This window comes from Drosophila bipectinata, chromosome 2R, assembly GCF_030179905.1.
Source record: "Drosophila bipectinata strain 14024-0381.07 chromosome 2R, DbipHiC1v2, whole genome shotgun sequence".
Taxonomy (NCBI): Eukaryota; Metazoa; Arthropoda; class Insecta; order Diptera; family Drosophilidae; genus Drosophila; species Drosophila bipectinata.
The window spans coordinates 414,535-438,519 of NC_091737.1; the positions used below are offsets into that span (position 1 = coordinate 414,535).

Genomic DNA, 23,985 nt, shown 5'->3' on the forward strand with positions numbered 1-23,985 from the left:
ACATCTCCGACCCTATAAAGCATGTATATTCTTGATCAGGATCACCTCCTGAGTTGATATGACCATGTCCGTCTGTCCGTCTGTCTGTCCGTCTGTTTCTACGCGAACTAGTCTCTCAGTTTTAAAGCTATCGTCTCGAAACTTTGCACTCACCCTACTTTCCCTTGCACGCAGTATATAAGTCGGAACGGCCCGGATCGGCCGACTATATCCTATAGCTGCCATATAACTGATTGATCGGAACTGGTATATCTTTGGTGTTTTTAGAGTTAGAGAGTTCAAATTTGACACGAGAGCTATTTTTGGCAAAACATTACGACAGCTATGGCAGCTATGAGATAGCGACCGAAGTTAGCTTTCCTTTCTTGTTTTTTTAGATATTTTATTGTAATTAATTAGTTTTATTATGATATTTTCATAAGGATCGGACAACTTTATCCGATATATATCCGGTTTTAACTGCAATGGTATATAAACTTCGGCTCCGCCCGAAGTTAGCTTTCCTTTCTTGTTTTATAAAAGCTTTCAAAACATATTTTTATACCCTTGCAGAGGATATTATAATTTTGTCCAAAAGTGTGCAACGCAGTGAAGGAGACATCTCCGACCCTATAAAGTATATATATTCTTGATCAGGATCACCTCCTGAGTTGATATGACCATGTCCGTCTGTCCGTCTGTCTGTCCGTCTGTTTCTACGCGAACTAGTCTCTCAGTTTTGAAGCTATCGTTTCGAAACTTTGCACACACCCTTCTTTCCTTTGCACGCAGTATATAAGTCGGAACGGCCCGGATCGGCCGACTATATCCTATAGCTGCCATATAACTGATTGATCGGAACTGGTATATCTTTGGTGTTTTTAGAGTTAGAGAGTTCAAATTTGACACGAGAGCTATTTTTGGCAAACCATTACGACTTGCCAAATTTCATAAGGATCGGCCGACTATATCTTATAGCTGCCATATAACTGAACGATCGGAAATGACCCAACTTTCGTGTTTTTGAAGATAAAAAGCTGAAACTTAATACAGATTCTATTCTTGGCCATTTGATTCAACCTACCATTCATTAGGATTCATTAGGATCATTAGGAAAAAATTCCAAATTTCAAGGATCCAAATTTCATTAGGATCGGCCGACTGTATCCTATAGCTGTCATATAACTGAACGATCGGAAATGGTACTTGGTAGAAATATCAACTTTCGTATTTTCGAAGATAGAAGTTTGGGACTTTTTTTAGATTTTTTATTTTAGTTAATTAGTTTTATTATGATGTAATCATAAGGATCGGCCAACTATATCCGATGTTTGCGATATATATCCGGTTTTAACTGCAAGGGTATATAAACTTCGGCTCCGACCGAAGTTAGCTTTGCTTTCTTGTTTAATGAAGTTTCGCATTATTTCGGTGTAAATCTGAATGTATTTTGTAGCTTGTCCGTACTACAGGAGAAATTTACATGTTTCTTAAGTAGCCTTGGCTTTTTTAATGTCAACTTGTTTGATAGGTGGAGTTGCAAGAAAAGGGGGCAAGACATTATTTGTTGAATAACTTTTTTTTTCAATATGGATCAAATTTTTAGCACTTATCAAAAATTTCATAAATATTGTGTGTGCAACAGGAAATTGTTCTAGTTTGTAGGGTGTACAAATTCTAAGCTTAGATTCATTTGACAGCAAGAGAAACGCGAATTGCTGATTTGCTGAAAATTTTGGTAAGTCTAGCCCTGAAAATGCCAGTTATATTATTTTTTCCCATTTTGACTTCATAGCTTTCTTTAACCTCAACCAGTGCACTATGGGGTTTTTGACCAGTTTATGTGGCATTTAAAAATTTTTTGAAAGTTCTCTGATTTAAAAAAAATTAGTGGGAATGTATTAACAAAACATAAAACTATTATGCCTCATACTCAAAATATTAATTATTAACAGAATATGTTAGCATAACAACTGCAAAGTCAGCTGTTGCATCCGAAAGCACGTGAGCTAAGTTTGTAATTTTCACATAGTGATTTGTAAAATTAGATTATTCGTGTAAAACACCATTTGAAAAGAAAAATAGTAATGGACACTGATTTCAGAGGTTTGTACTACATGTTAAATTTATTAAATGCACCTTTAACTGCATTTTGGGAAACAAATTTCAACTTTGGGAAAAGTTTTGAAATAGAAGAAATAGAAAGATTTCAATGCGTCCAAGTGTATGTTGTAGCGTTGTTAATACTGAGCAAATCCTGTTAGTCTTATTGTGCACTTTTCCCCTCTATTAAAAAAAAAAATTGTAAATAATGCAATTTGGAAAAAAAAGCCACCAATTTGTAATGAGGGTTAGGTTAGGTTGAGGCGGCGATGCGGGGACAGTGACTGACACCCCCATCCACTTGAGACGCTGGGGCTCCTTGTGATACCGCACAGGCAAGAATCCTACAAGAGGACCTCTCCCTTCCCATTACTTATGTGCCCAAGGGTGTTCTATCCTTCCTGCGGCGGCTCGCGGTCCCATCTCGATTTACGGATAAATGCTACGAGTCTGTGTGAAGCGACCTCCGCGAGGTCTGTTAGGTCTGTGAGTATTACTGCTCCCAAGAATTTGAGTCGGATGCGCTTCAGCGCTGGGCATTGACACAGGAGGTGTGCGACTCTCTCTTCCTCTTCTTCGTCCCCACAGCTCCTCCAGTAGTCATAATGTGGCACCGCTAGTCTAGCCGCGTGTGCTCCTATTAACCAATGTCCCGTAATGGCCTTGATCGCCAGACTACAGTCCAGCCTATTAAGGGCAATAAGCATCATTGAACTCTTCCTAGATCGGATGGGCCATATCATGCGGGAGTTCCTGCAGTTTTGGAGATTTCTCCATTTCCTCAGTGATTAGCGGTCAAAGTGATCCTTGCATTTTAGCCTGCACGTAGCTAAAGGCATACCTCGTGGTTCCTTCTCCGGGAGGAGAGGATTGGTAGTACCTGCTCTTGCCAGTTCGTCGGCGGCGCAATTACCCTCGTGGTCCCTAAGTCCGGGCACCCATATGAGGTGGATGTCATACTGCTCTGCGACATAAGAGATCTGCGACAGTCATTTACTGTCCTGGAGTTGGATGAGAATCCGTCAATGGCTTTGAGTGTCGCTTGACTGTCTGAGAAGATACAGATTGTTTCTTGATTGCCAGTAAGTGCTGGGGATCTGAGTGCTTCCCCGACAGCTATTACTTCTGCTTGGAATACACTACAGTGATCGGGGAGTCTGAAGGACTCATTTAGACACAGCCGTTCGCAAAGGGTGTTACCTTTCCAGTTATCTTCTGAGGTTTTAATGTATCCTACGTTTGGTGCAGTAGTTGCGAGAACCTTCCTGAGTCGGGATGCCTCTGATGTTTGCTGAATGTTCGTGCAGAACTTGGCCCAGGCATTCCTTTTTGCCTTGCGAATTTTTTTTGTTATATCGCCTAAAGTCCGCTTTATACGACTCCCAGGCTGTCTCCGAGTTTGTTTTGCTGGCAAAATTAAGGCCTTGCGGGCCTTGGTTTTAAAGGGCGCAAGTATTTGCGACCACCATGGTGGTTTCTTTGACTTGCTATTACCTGATCTGCTTTTGGGACAAGCTTTATTGAATGCCCTGGCGCACGCTGCAGTGAGCGTGTCCACCATGGCATCCAGGGGTTCCCTACTGTCAACGTCCCCTGTTGGAGGTTTCCCCAAGGAACTATCTAGTTTTTTCGTTCGCTTTCGCTTTCCCAGTTCGCTTTCCTCGGGTTGCGTACCGTTAGTCGATTAAAGTTCTCGAAGTTGACCACTAATTCTTTGTATCGATGGTCCGAGAAAGAGTGTTTCTCTAGGACCCCCCATCTAACAATCCTGTCTGCTAGGGATTCAGAGTAAAAAGTGACGTCAAGTACTTCCCTTCTGTTCTTGACTATGAAAGTGGGTTCTGTATAATATTTAAAATTATCTATACGTGAAGTTTACGTGATAAAATTTAATGGTTGTCCCTAATGGACAGTTTTAAATAAACATTACCCTGCTATTACAAAAAAAAAAAAAAATCCACCAACTGTTTGATTAGCGGGTGCGGGGGGAGGGCCTCCTGTCGTGGCCCATATACGCCGAACATATCCTTAGAGCTCTCTATGGGCTCTCTATTTGGGCTCTCTATGGCTGCGGTTACGTGGTCTTCATTGCTGAAATTGGGTACCAAAAAGAGGTTAAGGTTCTTTTTTGCGAGGATGCAGGCTCGCTTTTTACCTGTTGTATCGGCTTTGCAGAGCCTTTACTCCGACGCCCCCAACCCAAGAATCCTGTCTCCAAGGATCCAGGGTTCCTGGATGAGGGCCACATCAGTTCCACTCTCGGTGAGGTGGAGTAGGAGGGCAGCTGAGGTTTATCTGCAAGATTATCAGGACCATTCTTACAATTCTACACCACAGTAACTTCTGCCTCCGTCTCGGAGCTCAGCAGAGAGTCCTCCTCCATTCCGACTCCACTAAGTGCCCGACTCCACTAAGTGCCCTTGCCAAGTCGCTCTCCTCTGAGGTGTACTCTTCCAGGATGTTTTCCTCCTCATCCGACTTTTCTTCCGGGTGCCTCTCTTCGGTCGGCTCCTCCAAGTCTGGCTCTTGCGTGTCTGCCTCTAGCCCGATACCTCCTGGCTTGGTGTTCGCATCGGATTTGTAAATCGTCACGTGTTATAATCCGTATTTTAGCCGGTGCTCCGACCTTTCCAGGACTTTTACGGTCTCCTCGTTGAGGGTGAAGACGACCTGCCTCCGCAGTCGCACCGCCTCCTCGACCTTGGCGACTCTCCAGTCCGCCATGGGAAGCGTCGGATGGCACATCCTAAGCATAGTTAGGATGGTCTAAGGGTCGGCTTATTTTTCTGTGAGCCACACTCGCGCCCTCGGTTTGCTGGGGATCTCCTCCCACTCCAAGACCTCTCCAAGTAATGCTACCATACGCTTGTAGGTCTCTACCGATCGCGCGTCTTGGGAGGCAATTACCTTAACGCTACCCTGGTACCATCCTGCGTCTTCGCATTCTAGTGGGGGTCCTCCGCTTCGCAGCATCTTCTCCACGAAGCGCCCATGTAACTCGTCCCGGACCAGGGTTTGCCTTAGGGGCCCCGCTGGTTGTTGTAGAGGTTGACACTGGGGTCTTCCTCTCCACGCCGTTCGGTGGTCCCATGGCTAGCCCCGCTTTCGAAGAAAATGCCTTGGCAACCTCCTCCGCACCGGCGCGTCCCGCCTCCAGATGTTTGTAATGAATTTGTAATGAAAGTATTGTGAAATACGGTGCTTCTAGTCGCCTATTTTAGAGAAGAAGCGTCTGAGTCCCAAAACAAGCTGTATAAATCAGACAGGCTTCACCACTCAAGAACGCACAGCCGATTACATTCCTTCGCTGATGTGTTCAACAGGGCTATGGATACATCAGATCCAATTATTTCGTCCCTTAATTTATCGAGACGCATAAAAAAACAAAAGAGTTTTCCACTTCCAATTGAGGTAATTGAGATACTTTCGTGCGAATACGTAAAAATTGTTTGTCTTGAAGATGACGAATTTGACATTCCGGCTTGTTTTTTTAGATAATATTGATATAGAAAATGAAATAAATGAATAATAAGATTAATATTACTGTATGAAGGAATTATTCTTCTTCTTTTTCAGCTTTTATAGGCAATTGTATGGAAATGCCCCTGTTCCCAGGGAAAGCGTTATCCGATTTGGTTCAAAACTGCTATATCGTATTAAAATAGCAACAAATATCAGCTCCTTAAATTTAATTAATTTATCTTTACTTTTACCCGATCGTTTCTATGCAAGCTATAGGATATATTTTCATATATCAAATAATAACGATTGGTAAAGTTTCATGTCGATATCTCCAAAACTGGCCGAGTTTTTAATTAATGCCACAAAAACAGGTCAAAAACCCCATAGTGCAGTGTTCGGCACACATTACATTGATATGAATTTAATGCATAAATATTAGTAACGAATGGCAAAAAGTTGGCTGTGAGCACGACGTTTCATACGTTTATACTGTGAGTGTGCAGCAGAGCTCGGGCAGAGAAATTTCCTATTTCCCAAAGAAATTTGCATGTTAAATCACAACATCTATACAAGTGGTTTCGCCTCATTTACACCCTAGTGCTTATAACCATCTTTACACTCTTCGTGAATATTTGGAAACATCTCAATTCTCGACTTTAGATAAATAATGGATAACTTTTGTGATCCGTTCGGAGCAAGAGCACTACCCACTATTACCACAGTTAATTCTTGAATTCTATCACGGCTGATATAAAAAAAACTCTTATTCATACGACACATATCATTTCGTGACTTGATTTTAGTAGCGATGCCAGCCGTGCAAAATGAGGTATAAGTTTGGTGCGACTTTCACAAAAAGAAAACAAAACAAGCAACAGAATGCACTAGGTCCAAAAGACCAAATTTTTAGCTTAACCTCTAAAAATGAACCTAAGATTCGGAAAATTTGCACAATTATCATAAGGTATAAAATAGAATTTTGAAAAAAATCGGGTGTTAATTTGACCACGCCTTCCCTACAACTGACATCAACAAAATTAATCATATGTATTTCTAAAAAAATTTGAGCTCAAAATGTTATTATTATAAATATTATTATAAACAAATTTTAGATTTCCTGAAGCTTAACTTCTGCCTTCTCGGCGCAATCCTTTTTTTATACCCTTGCAGAGGGTATTATAATTTTGGTCAAAAGTGTGAAACGCAGTGAAGGAGACATCTCCGACCCTATAAAGTGTGTATATTCTTGATCAGGATCACCTCCTGAGTTGATATGAGCATGTCCGTCTGTCCGTCTGTCCAACTGTCTGTCCGTCTGTCTGTTTCTACGCAAACTTGTCTCTCAGTTTTAAAGCTATTGACTTGAAACTTTGCACACACCCTTCTTGCACGCAGTATATAAGTCGGAACGACCGGGATCGGCCGACTATATCCTATAGCTGCCATATAACTGATTGATCGGAAATGATATAACTTTGGTGTTTTAAGAGATAGAGAAATTTTACATGAGAGCTTTTTTTGGCAAAATAATACGACATGCCAAATTTCATAAGGATCGGCCGACTATTTCTTATAGCTGCCATATAACTGAACGATCGGAAATGGTTTTTGGTAGAAATACCAACTTTGGTATTTTTGAAGATAGGACTTTTTTTTAGATTTTATATTATAATAAATTGGGTTATATTATCAAATTCTCATAAGGATCGGCAAACTATATCCGATGTTTGCGATATATATCCGGTTGTAACTGCAAGGGTATATAAACTTCGGCTCCGCCCGAAGTTAGCTTTCCTTTCTTGTTAAATGTAATTTTTCTTCTTTCTGAGAAATTTATTTTTTTATGAGGACAAAGTTTACAAAGTATCTAACCAAAAAAAATCGTCTCCGTCAGTTTCTCCATCCGGCTTTCTGATCGTATATAGTTCTGGATCAGAAACTTCGAATAGATCGATTACTTCTTTTGGGAGGGATCTTTTTTTGGTTTTTGTTCTCCCTTTCTTTTAAAGAAATTGTAGAAAGAAATGGATCGGAAGAGTCCAGTGCTCGATGAAGTCTTCAATATTTTCTTATCGGCTGCATTTTCTGGCATTAGACTTTTCGACCGCTTTTATATAATTTGTTTCTCGGTTCAGATGCGTTTTCTCCAAGGACACCAATTGGAACAATAAACTGGTTCATAATTTGGTATCCATGTACCAATATTTTATGTACGGTTGGTACCCAATGTACCAAGAATACAATTTCATATATAAATTAAAATTATTGTTACACAAAGATTTGAACTTTTCGGAGTCAATAATATGCTCAGATGAATTAGCTTTTAAAATAATATAAAAATAATAGATGAGATTATAATTCAAATCCAAGATGGCCGAAAATATTTTACTAACATATTTGAGAATGCCCTACTTGCGGTATTTCCGTTATCGCTATTACCGCTTCCATTTTGTTTTGGTGTATCTAAATTAAGGCCAAGTTCAGTCCATAATTTCTCTTGAATCAGTTTTTTACGCAAGGATACCTTAAGCTTTTCATCTCCTTTGACGTGCCATTTTTACACCCTTGGAGAGGGTATTATAATTTTGTCCAAAAGTGTGCAACGCAGTGAAGGAGACATCTCCGACCCTATAAAGCATATATATTCTTGATCAGGATCACCTCCTGAGTTGATATGAGCATGTCCGTCTGTCCGTCTGTCTGTCCGTTTCTACGCGAACTAGTCTCTCAGTTTTAAAGCTATCGTCTCGAAACTTTGCACACACCCTTCTTTCCTTTGCACGCAGTATATAAGTCGGAACGGCCCGGATCGGCCGACTATATCCTATAGCTGCCATATAATTGATTGATCGGAAATGGTACAACATTGGTGTTTTTAGAGTAAGAGAGTTCAAATTTGACACGAGAGCTATTTTTGGCAAAACAATACGACATGCCAAATTTCATAAGGATCGGCCGACTATATCCTATAGCTGCCACATAACTGAACGATAGGAAAAGACCCAACTTGCGTGTTTGAAGATAGAAAGCTGGAATTTAGTACAGGTTCTATTTTTGGACAGTTAATCCGAGCTACCAAATTTCATAAAAATCGGTCGACTATATCTCATAGCTGCCACATAACTGAACGATCGGAAATGGTATTTGGTATAAATACAAACTTTGGTATTGTTAAAGATAGAAGTTTGAGACTTGTTTTAAATTTTGTATTATAATAAATTGGGTTATATTATCATATTCTCATAAGGATCGGGCAACTATATCCGATGTTTGCGATATATATCAGGTTTTAACTGCAAGGGTATATAAACTTCGGCTGCGCCCGAAGTTAGCTTTCCTTTCTTGTTTTTGGATAAATTTATTTGATATATTTACTTAATATATATTTACCTTGGATTGCCATTTATTTCATCAGGCATATTGGAGACAACTATATGTTGATGAGTCGCATCTGATGCGCAAGTTTGCGTCACATCAGTCTCACTCTGACTCATTTTGCCCGTAACTTAATTGTTCACCAACACACACTGAATTTCCTCTAAATAGTTACTCAATAAAGAAAAATCAATAGCCGTAATACGTACATTCCTTCCATTTAGCGATATTGTTAAAAACTATTAAGAATATCGCTTCGTTCAGTGCGAATCACAGGTCAACGGAATATCCCAACCTCGTTTCACACTTACTGAACGGCTGATGCGCGGCGTGGGTAGTTTGCTATAGAGCAAACAGGAGAGAAAGAAAGGCATTCGAGAGAGAAGGGGAGAGACGGCGTGTCTCGGTGGCTCTCTCACATCGTTCAGCGCTTGCGATGCGAGAGAGCGAATAGGCGAGAGTGGGAAGGAGCGACATTTGACGGTTTTTGGAAACGCTCCGAACTTACTGTTTTACTCGCCTATATTTTCAATCTGCCTTGGGGCCCCCGACGCGCCTAAAGAAGTTTCACTTCAAAAAGAAAAACGTTTAAAAGTTATAAATTTACATAGGCCAATTTACATAAATTTAAGGCCAAGGTATCTTGGCCTTAAACTAAGACACTAGTTTGCGTAGAAACAGACAGACAGACGGACATGCTTATATCAACTCAGGAGGTGATCCTGTTCAAGAATATGTATACTTTATAGGGTCGGAGATGTCTCCTTCACTGCGTTGCACACTTTTGGACAAAATTATAATACCCTCTACAAGGTTATAAAAGAAAAAATTAAATTTCTTCACAAAAAAAATGCTATTTATGCCAAAGTGCAATGAATAAAAATAAATTTTTCATATACAATCGGCTAATAAATCGCAAAATTAATTTCCTAAGTCGCTAAGTGGAAATTTAATTCAATTTCAACCTTTTTGCACTGCGGGTCAACCCGATTTGTACCACCATCTCATGCTTTGTTCCAGAAATCATTGTCAACTTTTGTGTGTTGCCGAATTCACGAAATGGGGCTTATGCACACACGAATCGGCTCAAATCGTGAAATGAAGGCGTAAATTTGGCATCGCATAATCACAGTATATGTCATATACATATGCAGGGCCGTCTAGAGCCACGTCGGGCCCCGAGGCATGGATTCGTGTTTTTTTTCATTTTCGTCTCTCATTTAAATTACACTGAAGCGTGCACATCACAGGCTAGTTGATTGATAAAGATAAAAATGACATTTTGAGACGGTTACTAATAAAATCACCTGGGTGGTTCCGATATTTATAGTCCGTTTATCAGAACGTATTTGGTACATTTTGGTTGAACTTTGGTTGAATATCTCCTTTGGTAGATTGATTCAATATAAACGACTAACTGACGACTAGAGTAGTGAAAACTAATTAATCCAACAAAACCTTTTACAAAAATCCAAAAATTAAAAAAAAAAAAAATTAGACCCCGCTGCCGGGCCCCTGTCCATTAGGGCCCCGGGACAATTACCCGGCTGACCCCCCCTCTCATCGGGCCTGTAAATATGTGATCTGTCATAAGAACGATCGGTATAATTTTTGTATTATTCAAAATATTCACTTGGAACTTTAAATTTAAACAAGAAAGAAAAGCGTACTTCGTGTTGAGTCGAAGTTGATATACGCTTGCCGTTAAAAAAAAAATCAGTTTTAAAAAATCAAACAACAGGTCCCAAGCTACTATCCTTAAAAATAAGAAAGTTGGTATTTTTACCATATACCACTTCCAATCGTTCAGTTATATGGCAGCTATAGGATATATTCGGTCAATCGTTATGAAATTTGGTAGTTTGGATGAAACGACCAAAAATAGACTTCTGTACGAAGTCCCAACTTTCTATCTTCCAAAACACAAGAGTTAGGTCATGTCCTATTATTTTGCCAAAAATAGCTCTCAAATGAACTTTCGAACTCTAAAAACACCAAAGTTATACCATTTCCGATCAATCAGTTATATGGCAGCTATAGGATATAGTCGGCAAATCCCGGCAAATTCGGTTCCTTCCAAAGCTCTCTTTCTTTTCTGGTCTTAAATTAATATTTAACATTCTATAAAATAGCGGCGTAAATGTAAACAATGAAATAAAAAAAAATTTTGGTATTTATTTTAAGACTTTTCAAACAACGTGGATGCACAAGGACCCACTTTCTCTGTTGAACCACCGGGCAATATTGAATTTATGAATACTCAAGGAGTCATAGTAGACTGCATGGCACGCGGAAACCCACAGCCAAATATTCAATGGTTAAACGTTAAGAAAAGTCCAATATTTCCCATTTCTAAGGTACGATATAAAAATTATATTTTCATACCTTCACATAGAGTCAAAAGTGTATAACGCAGTAAGGATCTATTTCTCACTATATTTTTTATTGTTGTAAACAATGATCTATTATTCTAGAATCTAGATAATTAAAATAAAAAGTAATAATAAATTAAGCAAAATTTTACATTTAAATACATCTCGGGATAATTCTGCAAAAAAATTGGAAATAAAAAAACGCTATAGTCTTACTTTTGAGCAGTTAAGTAAGAGGAGACTGTTTAAATATCATAAGAACACTTCGGAAGTTTCTATTAAGGAAATGGACTGAGAATGATAAACATAACTTGACATCATCGCAATTTATAAAACTAGTAGGATATTTTACGACACTAGGTTAATAGTTAACAAGAAGAATAAGCAGAGGAGCTCCTAAGGGCTTTTGGCTTCCAACGTTGCTATTATTCTGCAAACTTTTAAGTACTTCTTCCGAATTCGACGACCAGTTACGGAACTTGAATCCGCCTCTGCGATGTACTTCTATTAATTGTTTGGTGATCTGGATGGCCTTCTGTTCGTTCCTCATGCTATCGATGAAGTCGTCAACGTAGTGCGCCCTTTGGATGGCGTTTGAGGCCAATGGGAACTCTTCTTGATGGGTTTCCGCGTTCTTGCCTCCCAAAAGTCATAGCTCGCATGACATAGGTGTCTACTCCATCGCTGCCTTTGTCATACCACAAAAATCGCTGCTCCTGCATATCCTCCTCGTGAATGTTAATCCTGTGAAACATTTCCGCAATGTCTTCGCTATTTTGTTGACCCGAAAGGCTAGCAAGACGTCTATAAGTGGATTTAGGGAATCTGGTCTCCTGAGTAAGTAGACATTTAGCGCGAATCCGTGTGCCTTTGTGGCTGCATCAAATACGAGCCTTATCTTTTTCGGATTGTTTGGACTCAGCGCTATGAATATCGGCAGATACCATGTACGGCTGTTCTCCCGGCTGGTTTCTTCCTCGGATAGCTTAACCACGTATTCTTTGTATAGGAGGTTCCTGATTTGGGCGTCAATCTTTTCGTACAGATCGGGTTCCTGAGAGACTTTTTTCCTCATGCAAGTAAGGCGCTTCAGAGCGTCTCTCAAGGAGTTTGTCGATGCCGCCACGCCACGGAAGTCGAACTTCATATTTTCCGGCCTTCTTTTGGCAGGTGCTTTCCAGAATCTTTACTGCCAGCTTATCTTCAACTGAGTATAGCTTTCCTGGTACGAGTGCATCAAGGTTGAAATGTTCCTTGATGTCGTCATGAAGTTCTTGTCAGTCGCAGTGGAGCATGAAAATGGATCGTTGTGGGTTCGCCGATCCTTGGATGCTCCATCCTAGCATGCACTTCGATGCTATCGGCTCGTTCCATTATCCTTCGCGGATCTTGCGAGGGACTGCCAGCTTCCAGTTATTTGTTCCGATTAGCAAAGTCGGCTGGGCAGAGTAGGACTGTAGCGGCAAGTCTCTCAAATGCTGGAATCTTTCACAAAGGTCTTTTACGCGAGACTGTTTGTCTCGGTAATGCTAGGCTCTGAACGGTCTGGACTTTGTTCAACCAGTAAACCTTATCGCAGTTCATTTCCGAGATTTGGACGGATGCTTTAACGGATCCACTCTCAAATCGAGTTGTCTCTCCGGTCCACTGCAAACACATTGGCACTGCCTGGCCTTGGTGTTGGAATGTTTGGATTACGAATGCATCTGCTAAGACCTCGGATGATCCTTCATCTAGAAAGGCGTAGATCTCGGTCTGCCTGATGCCGTAATGCAGCTTGACTGAAAATGATGCAAAAGAATTGACTTTCGTGATTGTCGTCTCGATGCGTACTCACGTGACTCTGTGGTCTGTCTTGACCGATTGTGTTGTGAACATATTCTGTATGAAGTAACTCATGGTGTACAGCCATTAATTCCACAGTTCCCGGTTCGGCATCTGTTGTTCCCGGTGTACCTTGAGGCAGCAGAAACAGGCTTTACCCGCTCGATTACATGCCACCTGTTCTGCGCGTCAAGGTTCAAGAATACCTGGCATTGTGCTGGGTTGTGACTCGGGTCTCCGCAAGCTACGCAACTCAATTGAACTTGCTGCTGAGCTGCTTCAGTATGGATCGCGTTTGATCATGTTTGTCCTCGTGCTGGCCCAGGCTCATCTGCCTCTTCTTTGTCCGGGCGGCGACTGTTGTGGGAATTAACTGCGCTCGTTTTGTAAAACGATGGTGCCACCACTAATGATGGTGCCTCTGCGATTTTATACAGCCAATCACTGCATGCCTTGACTGCGGCCACTCTATCGTCGCGGGGTTGCATTGCCCAGTTTAGCTTGTGTTGGTTGGGAAGCTTATCTACCAGCTCTTTGACCAGCATTGGATTTTTGAAATGCGCTTTCAGATTGCATGCCTCCATAGTCGTACAGACGTTCCGAACTGCCAGCGCTTACTCTATTAACGCCTTCAATCTGTTTTTGGGTGGTGCCAGTCTTCGCACCTTTTCCACCATTCTCTCTAGGATGTACTCTGGTCTGCCGAAGAACATCTTCAAAGTGCTGATGATTTCTGGGTCTAGGTTAGAAAGTAGGAGTTTATCTCTAACCAAGTCACAAGCTTTCCCTTCAAGCGACTTTTGCAGACGTAGCATATGTCCTCATTCCTATATCCAGCTGCTGTCGTACTGTGTTCAAATGTGCTGATAAATAACGGCCAGTCCTCAGGATCCCCGCTGAATGTTGGAAGCTCCTGGGGTATAGCTTGCCGGGCCGCTATTTGAGTACTTGTAAGTGAATCTGTGGCTCGAAACATCCCAGCTGCCGCTACATGTTCATGTCCGATTAACGTATCGGCGGCTAGCGCTTTGGCTAGTCGAAGTTAGAGTCATCAGAGTTTTTAGACGAAAGGGAGCAAAATGAATTCCACAGTTCCCGGTTCGGCATCTGTTCCGGTTTACCTTGGGGCAGCAGAAACAGGCTTTAACCACTTTGATTACCTGCCACATGTGCTTCGCGTCAAGGTTCTATAATACCTGACATTGTGCTGGGTTGTGACTCGTGTCGCCGCAAGCTACGCACCTCTGTTGATCTTGCTGCTGAGCTGCTTCAGTATGGATCGCGTTCGACCGTGTTTGTCCTCATGCTGGTCCAGGCTCATCTGCCTCTCCCTTGTACGGGTGGCGACTGCTGTGGGAATTAACTACGCCCGTTTTGTAAAACAATGGCGACACCACTAATGATGCTGCTTGTGTTAGTTGTGAAGCTTATCTATTAACGCCTCCAATCTGTCTTCAGGTAGTGCCAGTCTTCGCACCTTTTCCACCATTCTTTCTAGGATGTGCTCTGGTCTGCCGAAGATCATGTTCAAAGTGCTGATGACTTCTGCGACTAGGTAAGGAAGTAGGAGTTTATCTCTAATCAAGTATCGAGCTTTCCCTTTTAGCGACTTTTGCAGACGTAGCATATTTTCCACATTTGATATCCCGCTGCTGTTGTTCTGTGTTCAAATGTGCTGATAAATAATGGCCAGTCCTCAGGATCCCCGCTGAATGTTGGAAGGTCCTTGGGTATAGCTTGCCGGGCCGCTATTTGAGTATTTGTAGGTGAATCTGTGGCTCGGAACATCCCAGCTACCGCTACGTTAGCGGGGTTCATCTGCATGAGAATTTTGTACTTTCAAAAGTACAAAAGTACAAAGTACTTTCAAAAGTGCGCTTCAAAACAGCTGATCACCAACTTCAAAGCAACGCCTTAAGGAAGCAACCGATCACTCGACCAGGCTCTTCAACAACAGGAAGAAAATGCGCAGCTGAGGTACATCTAGAATCTTTCACCAACAACCACGAAGTATCCCCTGTGGAGGGCCCATCCAAATCATAGTGCCCCAATTGAAACGACTACTCCGATAAGAAACTTTTCGGAATGCGGGGCTCGCAGCGACGAAGACCGAGCTGAAACATTCGGTACACATCTCAAAAGTTTCTTCCAGCCCAACCCTGCCTCAAATTTATTCCTCCTGCCAGTAATTCAGCCGGAGGCCACCCTTCAGTCAACTGCACCTTCATTCCGGCCGAACGAAATCGAAAAAGTCGTGAGAGGGCTAAAAACAAAAAAGGCTCCCGGTGGTGACCTACTGACGCCAAAGATGTTGATCGAGCTTCCAAAATGCGCGATTGAGGTCGCCACGAACTGTTAAATGGGTTCATTAATCTTCGCTATTACCCAAAAAAGTGGAAGAAAACCATCATCATAATGCTACCGAAGCCTGGAAAACCACATAATTCCGACATCGTACAGATCAATAAGGCTTCCATCTTTTTTGTCTGATTCGTTCGAAAAATGCTTGTAAACTCGCATAATACCACATCTGGAAGCTTGCAACATTATTCCGGCACACCAATTTGGCTTCTGAGGAAACCACGGAAACATCGAGCAAGTGAAGTGATTAACATCCGAAACATCAAAAATGCCGCAAACCCCCATTGATGAGATGAGCGCGATCCTGGAGGACCTGTTGGCTAAGGTGAACGACCAAAAGGTCAGAAGCATAAGCCAGACCATGAAGAACTCTTTCGCGAGGTTGAAGGAGTTGCAGAAGCTGCTGAGGGATCAGACCGTCACTGCCCCGAATCAGGAAGGAAGGCCTAGGTGAGGTTGCAGCGGGGAAGCACCGGGCTGCAGCAGTTCACGTGTCTAGGAAGCTACTCAGACCACACCGAAGCGAGCCTCGTACAGCCAAGTTTCTAGGACGAAACGCCCACGGGAGATGTCACCACCTAACAGGGCAAACCAAAATGGTAAACAGGACGCCAAGCTAAGCCAGCCCAAGAAGAGCCGCTCCGACGTGCTCCCGGTAACCCGACGGCAAGATGGCGAACTTAACGATGTCAGCCAAAACGTTAAAAGGATACGGCGCATGGCAAAAGGCGATCTCCTGCTGGAACTGGCAGCGAAGGATGCAAACGCTCTCAAGATGCGGCAGACGCTTTCCCAGGTGGTGGGCGAGGCAGCGATCGTTCGAGCGGTCACAGGCGAGATTACCATGGAGATCCGCGACCTGGATGACCTAGCCACGAAGGACGAAACAGTGGCAGCCATCAAAGCATGTACGAACGGACAGGAGGAGGCCAGCAGGGTGAAGTCCCTCCGCCCAGGCGACCCAGGTCGCCATTTTGGATTTGGAGTCGACCCTGGCATCGAAGATCCTGTCCGAAGGCAGGATTAGGATAGGTGGACCATGTGCAGGGTCAGCGCCGCTGCTTCAGATGCCTCGTTGCAGCTGCACGACGCTGAGCGCGACGTCCAAAACACAAAGGCCTGTCGAGCCAGCATGAGGTATAGCCGTGGGCATTCAAGGCACCATGAACCGGTGCCCTGGTGATCCCCGGAGATAGCCCATGCGCGCAGAGAGTGTCTCCGAACCAGAAGGCTGCATCAAAGAGCCAGAGAAAGGCCGGACATTGAGCAAAAAAGAGACGACTTCGCGGCAAAGAGGAAGATTTTGATGAACTTGATAAGGAAGAGCAAGATGCTGCAGAGCAAGATCTGTGGGGATCGGCCTACCGGACCGTGGTCAAGAAAGCGAAGCAGGCAAAGCCGATGGCTCCAAAAGAAGCCGCCACACAGAGAGCCATTGTTGATCACCTTTTCCCGACGCAGACCTACCCTGTGCCGAGTGGAGAAAGTGAACCTGCCGGCTCTACGCCGTTTCAGGGAATAGGCGCCCATGAAATAGTAGAAGTCGCTAAGGCTATCCAGGTCGGAAAAGCTCCCGGTCCAGATGGAATCCCAGACAGCGCGATTAAACTGGCGATGACTGCGTGCCCGGACCGGTTCGCCAGCGTCTTCAACGCATGTTTTAGTGAAGGCGTATTCCCTAGAAGGTGGAAAATACAAAGCCTGGTCTTGCTCCCAAAGCCAGGAAAGCCGCCAGAGATTTCGTCGTCCTTAAGGCCGATTAGCCTCATCGACCACGCCGGCAAAGTCCTAGAGCGCTGCAAATGCCGGAGGCTCCAGGCGGCTGTAATCCGCACGGGAGATCTCTCCCCATTGCAATACGCGTTCAGGGAACACCGCTCCATGGTTGACGCAATTTCCCTGGTCAGGAGGATCGCAGCCAAGGCAAGCGAGGGGACCAGATGGGCGAGCCGTGGCAAGACGACTTTAATACTGCCAGGTGGGATGTCATAGTGGAGGCGCTGCGCAATTTCCGCGTACCAACTGGCATAGTTGAGGTCATAAGGTCGTACCTCAGCGATCGTACTATTAGGTACGAGACGACTCAGGCATTCGAGAGCACGAGGCCACCTGCGGCGTCCCTCAAGGCTCAGTCTTAGGCCCAGCCCTTTGGAACGTAATGTACGACGGGGTCCTCAGACTAGAGCTCCCGGAACGGACACACCTTGTCGAATTCGCGGGTGACATCGCGGTAGTGGTCGTCGCCAAGGTGCAATCGTAAAGGCCATCGGTTGGCTCGAACATGCAGGGCTAAGCCTAGCCCACCACAAGACGGAGGCTGTCCTGATTTCAAGAAGCGGGTGGAGACGGCCACAATCAATATAGGCGGACGTGTGGTCACATCAACCAGGGCCATCAGGTACCTGGGAGTAACGCTGGACACGAAGCTTAGATTCAGGGAGCCCTTCGCAGAAGCCAATCGCAAAGCAGCGAATGTCGCCAGAGCACTAGGGAGGATCATGCTCAACTGTAGGGGCCCGAAGCAAGGACGTAGACTACTGCTCCAGACCGTCTGCAGCGCAACAATTGATTGACCAGCACATACAGACTTTGCGCCGTCAGGGTGTGCTCAAGCTTCCGCACGATCTCGGATGACGCAGCTCTCGTCATCGCAGGTGTGGTGCCAATCGACCTGCTCGTGGCGGGTCGCGGCGACACTGCTCCTAAAACCAATCTGAAGGTATGGCTCCAGAAAACAATAGCTGTGGGGCAAGGCGAACAGCAGCAACATATACATCATACAGCGCGCACAATCAAAAATCCTGAGAACTATCACTGGGGCACCTTGGTGTGTTCCCAACGAAAACATCCACGGGGTCATACAAAAGAAAACTGTATTTGCACGCAAATTTCCTTCCTCGGGATGGACTCGGGTTTCTAACGGATCCCGCCTGCGACGCAACGACCTTCCAACCCAGCAATCAATTTTTAGGGCCGTCTAACTCTGTATCAGTCAATATGACTATTAGTTAAGTAAAAAAAAAAAGATTTTATATATCTGTGGCAGCCCTCATCAGTTTTCGTTAGCACGAGTTTCCGGTTTTGACGCAGTTAGCCGTGTAGCTGTTAAAATACCGCCTTTTTGGCCCGAAAATCCAGAAATTTGGCTATCGCAAATCGAAGCCCAATCCGTTCTGATGGGAATAACGACGGAGGAAACGAAATTGAATACGATCCTAGCGTTAATCGAAGCACGGATGTTAGCTCGAATTGCCGACGCCATCGTCAACCGACCACGCACAGGCAAGTACGAAAATTTAAAATCGTGCATTCTGGAACGCTTCTATGAAAGCAAACAGAAGAAAATCCAGAAGTTAATATCGAAGACCGACCTTGGTGACAAGCGCCCCATACAACTGCTCAAGGAGTTAAACGCACTTGCCGCAAACAAAGTTCACGAATCTTTCTTGAAAGCACTGTGGCTGCAGCGCTTACCTTCTCAAGTGCAAGCGATCGGAGCCTAGCAAACATAGCTAAGTTGACGAACAAAGTGATGGAAGTCGGCGATTTTCATCAGGTACGCACCGTCGACGCCTCCCAGCAGCGCCGTTTTCGACGACCTTCTAGACCGCATCGAACAACAGATCAACGCGCTGTTCAAAAACCGCAAGAACAGCTCGTCCACATTAACGGATCGCAACAACGTCACAGCTTTAGAAGTCACATGTGTTGGTTTCTCATCGACACCGGCGGCGACATTTCAATAATGACACCCTGAAAAAACGCAACAACTATGCTCATTCCAAAGCTTCCATAAGCCAAAAATGAAAAAAACAAATTCCGAAATTGTTCACTTTTTGTCTTAAAAATATTTCTTATTAGAGCAATAAAACGAACAGTATTTTCATTTTTGTTCTCTCTCTTTCTCTTCTCTCTCTTCTCTTTCTCTCCCTTTCTCTCATTAGCGAGAGAAGAGAGACAAAGAAAACACGCGATTGTTTCAGTGATAGCAGTTAATGTTTCATCAGTAACGGTCGAGTGGCGAATATTTGTGTATACATAGAATTAAGATAAAGAAAATGTTGTGATACTAGTTTTCCCATTAATGGAACTTTTTTATTGTTTTAAATTTGAACTGCACCATTGGACCTCTGCCACTCGGGCGAAATAACTTGAATTCTATCGCTAAGGTTTACTGTTAAAATTAGTTTCCTAGGATAAGCAAACATTGTACTACTCAATATTTCATTAAGTTAAGGTCCCATTATAAAATTTAATTATTGTCCATATCTCCGGACAGATTTTAAATATAACTATTGATTGATTGATAATAAAAAAAAAAAAAAAAAAAAAAAAAAAAATTTGAACTGCAACTTTCCGACTTGTTCCCTTTTTTTTTGATCGAGCAAATTTCGCGTTTTGTTCGTCAAAACCGGTTATATAACGCAAGATTCAGATATAGTTGGCCGACCCTTATGACTAAATCATAATACATATAAACAATTTATTACAATACAAAATCTAAAGTAAGATCCCAATTTCTAACTTCAAGAACACCAAAGTTGTTTATTTTTACCGAATCGTTTAGTTATATGCTAGCTATAGAATATAGTTGGCCGATCCTTATGAAATTTGATACATCGTATTATTCAGCTAAAAATATCATTAATAAAAAATGCGTACTCTCGAACTCTAAAAACACCGAAATTAAAGCATTTCCGATCAATCATGGCAGCTATATGATATAGCTGTCCGAGGTAGCTGATTTTAACATAAATATATTTTTTTTCAAGTTTCAAGTCCCTACCTCAACAAGAAGTATTTTTGGCTGCTCTCCGCATACAAGCCAGACCACTGTGCAATGGCACGAAAATTCAAACCATTGGGATTGCCACGAAACTTCGTTTGGACCTTCGTCATAGCTGACGTCAACTGCACTAGCATTGGATTCGATTTCTTTACTTGTCGATATGAAACTACGCAAACTCATCCGATCGAGCTACGCTGCTCGAATCAAAATGTCACAACGCAATTTTATCCTACGACACGAGTAACCAATATGCTAGATCACGAATCTCGCAGCGATCAACTCGAACCGGCTGCCAGAAACCGCCTACTCACGCCCGCTCCCGGTTTTTTGGACCGAGCACACAAAAACACACCGAGTCCGAGTTCACCGATGCTCTTCAAAAAACCATACACCGCAAGAATTTGGGCACCCGGATCTAAACCATTGTACCCACGTCTTCGTCAGAGTGGATCGAGTCAAACTACGAGGGTCCGTTCGAAATGGTAACAAAACACGGCAAATATTTTACGCTCACAGGACAACAAGGTTTTTATCGATCGAACTTAACCAGCTTACATCTTCAAAAACGAAACGCCTCCGACACAGGAGCAGACGACAGCGCCAACTGCCCAGACACCCAAGCAAGTGTCAAGATTAGGACGACGAGTCAGATTCCCAGCTAAATATCTTTTCCAACTGGAACTCTAGGAGGGGGTACAGTGGCACCCCTAATCAGTTTTCGTTAGCACGACCAATTTCGATAACTCACGCGAGTATCGATATTGCGGGAGTACATCTCCGACCCACACTCTCTCTTGCCTAACAGATTCGACAGCTTCGTCCACCGCCACTGCTGAGTCTTTGCCACATTTGCTTTTTAATCGTTCTTCTAGCTTTAAGTCAACTACTGTCAACCACTACAACATATGTCGAAGGCTTTGTTGAATTCAGTTTATACCACATCAGTTTGTGTGGGGCTCTGAAAACACCTGTGGTTGATCGAAGTCAATTCAAGAAGGTTGGTTGTAGTAGAGCGATGCTTGACAAAACCATAATGTTTTTGCAAAAATGTTGCAGTTGCGAAATAATAAGTTTCTACAGCAGTTTGGGAATCGAAGATAGCTAAGTTCTTTTAAATCTATCTTTTAAAGAAGAATTGCGATCATACGAATCGGACGAATGAATTGTTACAAAAGATGACGCAAAGAGATTAGAAATACCTAGCTCAGAAGAGTCTGAGATACATTTATATAATAGGAAAGAAGGAAAAGATTTTATTTACGTTTCATATTGACAAAAGAATAGAATAAGCTTGGATCGCTACGAAAGTTTACATAACAATTCATCATATTTTTTTTGAATCTTCCTTTTATTTCTTGAATCTATTCTTTGCGAGACCAACAAGAAGTCTATCAATTCTTAAATTTAATTATTAAATTAACAAACAGTTAGTTATAATTAGCTTAACTAACAGTCATATTGGCAAATACAGAGTTAGACGGCCCTAAAAATCGATTGCTGGGTTGGAAGGTTGTTGCGTTGCAAGCAACCCACTAGAAAGTCAATCTCCGAGGGAGGAAATTTAGGTGCGAAGACAGTTTTTCTTTGTATGACTCTTTTTGCTTCTGGGTTTCATCTGTCACTGCGAGGATACCCAGATACAGGTGGATGTTTTCGTTGCGAACATACCAAGGTGCCCCAGTGATAGTTCTCAAGCTATTGTGCGCGCTGTATGATTGTAATTGTGGAGTACCAACATGTAGACCAGGCACAGTGGCTATCGTAAGTTTGCGATCCAGTGGGTGCGGCTGGCTTTCAGCTTTATGTACAACTTCTTGCATTCAATGTGCTTACGCCAGCTTATTTGTCTATCGAGGTGGACACCAAGGTACGTTACTTCGTCAGCTTGAGGGATCTGCATACCGTTTGGTGAGAGCGAAATGCACGTTTGTCTATTAAGAGTAAACGTTAGTTTCATAAACTTTTTGTTTATTTTAATGCGCCAGTCGGACAGCCACCTTTCCACTATTATAAGATGATAGCCAGTAGGGTTGTTGCTTGCGTTGGCCATCTGGAGCGACTAAGGATAGCGATATCGTCGGCGAACGTTGACTTTGTTAGTTTTGCGTTCGTAGGAATATCCGCAGTATAAAAAACATATAGACACATCGATGCATCGATGTTTTTCAAATTTTCGAGAACATCGATGTTTCCCTTTGAACATCGATGTTTTTGTAATGACTGAGAGTCAGAAAGAGCCTTTAGCAAATCTGGGAAAATAATTTCTGACCGCAGGAATTGCTTGCGGAAAATCCCGATATTGTAGATAAATTTATGTTTATTAACAAAAACCAAAATTTTTTTACTGCCATTTTTATACCCTTGCAGAGGGTATTATAATTTTGGTCAAAAGTGTGCAACGCAGTGAAGGAGACATCTCCGACCCTATAAAGTATATATATTCTTGATCAGGATCACCTCCTGAGTTGATATGAGCATGTCCGTCTGTCCGTCTGTCCGTCTGTCTGTCCGTCTGTCTGTCTGTTTCTACGCGAACTAGTCTCTCAGTTTTAAAGCTATCGTCTTGAAACTTTGCACACACCCTTCTTTCCTTTGCACGCAGTATATAAGTCGGAACGGCCCGGATCGGCCGACTATATCCTATAGCTGCCATATAACTGATTGATCGGAAATGATATAACTTTGGTGTTTTAAGAGATAGAGAGTTCAAATTTGACATGTGAGCTATTTTTGGCAAAACATTACGTCATGCCAAATTTCATAAGGATCGGCCGACTATATTCTATAGCTGCCATATAACTGAACGATCGGAAATGACCCAACTTTCGTGTTTTTGAAGATAGAAAGCTAAAACTGAATACAGATTATATTTTTGGCCAGTTGATCCAACCTTTCATTAGGATCGGCCGACTATATCCCATAGCTGCCATATAACTGAACGATCGGAAATGGTATTTGGTAGAAATATCAACTTTCGTATTTTTGAAGATAGAAGTTTGGGACTTTTTTTAGATTTTGTATTGAAATAAATTGGAATATATATTCCTATTCCCATAAGGATCGGCCAACTATATCCGATGTTTGCGATATATATCCGGTTTTAACTGCAAGGGTATATAAACTTCGGCTCCGCCCGAAGTTAGCTTTCCTTTCTTGTTTGATTGTCCATTTGACCATTTTAAGACTGTTTTGATCTCTAATCTTTTTTTTAAGTTAGTACATGAAGCACAATAAATATTTGGTTTGTTATTTGTAATACAACCATGAATGTGTATTTGAATAAATTAAAAATTTTTTAAAAACATCGAAAACATCGATGTGTCCAAGCATCGATGTTTCTGCACCTCTACTTGTAGAAGCAGGATCGCCCATGCTGTTTTAACAGAATGGGCGATAAGGAACTGTCAACCTTTTAAAATCGTGGAGTAACTTTTGGACCGGACGTTGATATAGATAAGCTTATTCCACATCCAATGACTATTTCAAGGAATAAATCGTCTATGTATGAGTCACATTTCGGGCCAATCAAAAAAGAAATTATAATTTTTATAATGCACGGATAAATTTAATGGTTATGCTATAATCCTCATACATTTCATGCACAGCCCATTACATTAAGGAAGGATTGTTAATAAAACGTTTGATGGCCATGAAGTCGATGAAGGATAATGCGTGCACAGGTTTGCTTTTCAAGTAACTATAAAATCCAAGATTATTTTT

General features: G+C 42.5%; 1 protein-coding gene across 1 annotated transcript in view; it reads left to right on the forward strand.

The window, feature by feature from the left end:
* LOC122321159 (cell adhesion molecule Dscam2-like) overlaps window positions 1-23,985 on the forward strand; it is a 994,286-nt gene that overhangs the window by 268,696 nt on the left and 701,605 nt on the right. Inside the window, exon 3 of the mRNA XM_070278943.1 lies at window positions 11,104-11,276. Within this exon, the coding sequence (XP_070135044.1) occupies window positions 11,104-11,276 (173 nt within the window). The remainder of the gene's footprint in view (window positions 1-11,103; window positions 11,277-23,985) is intronic.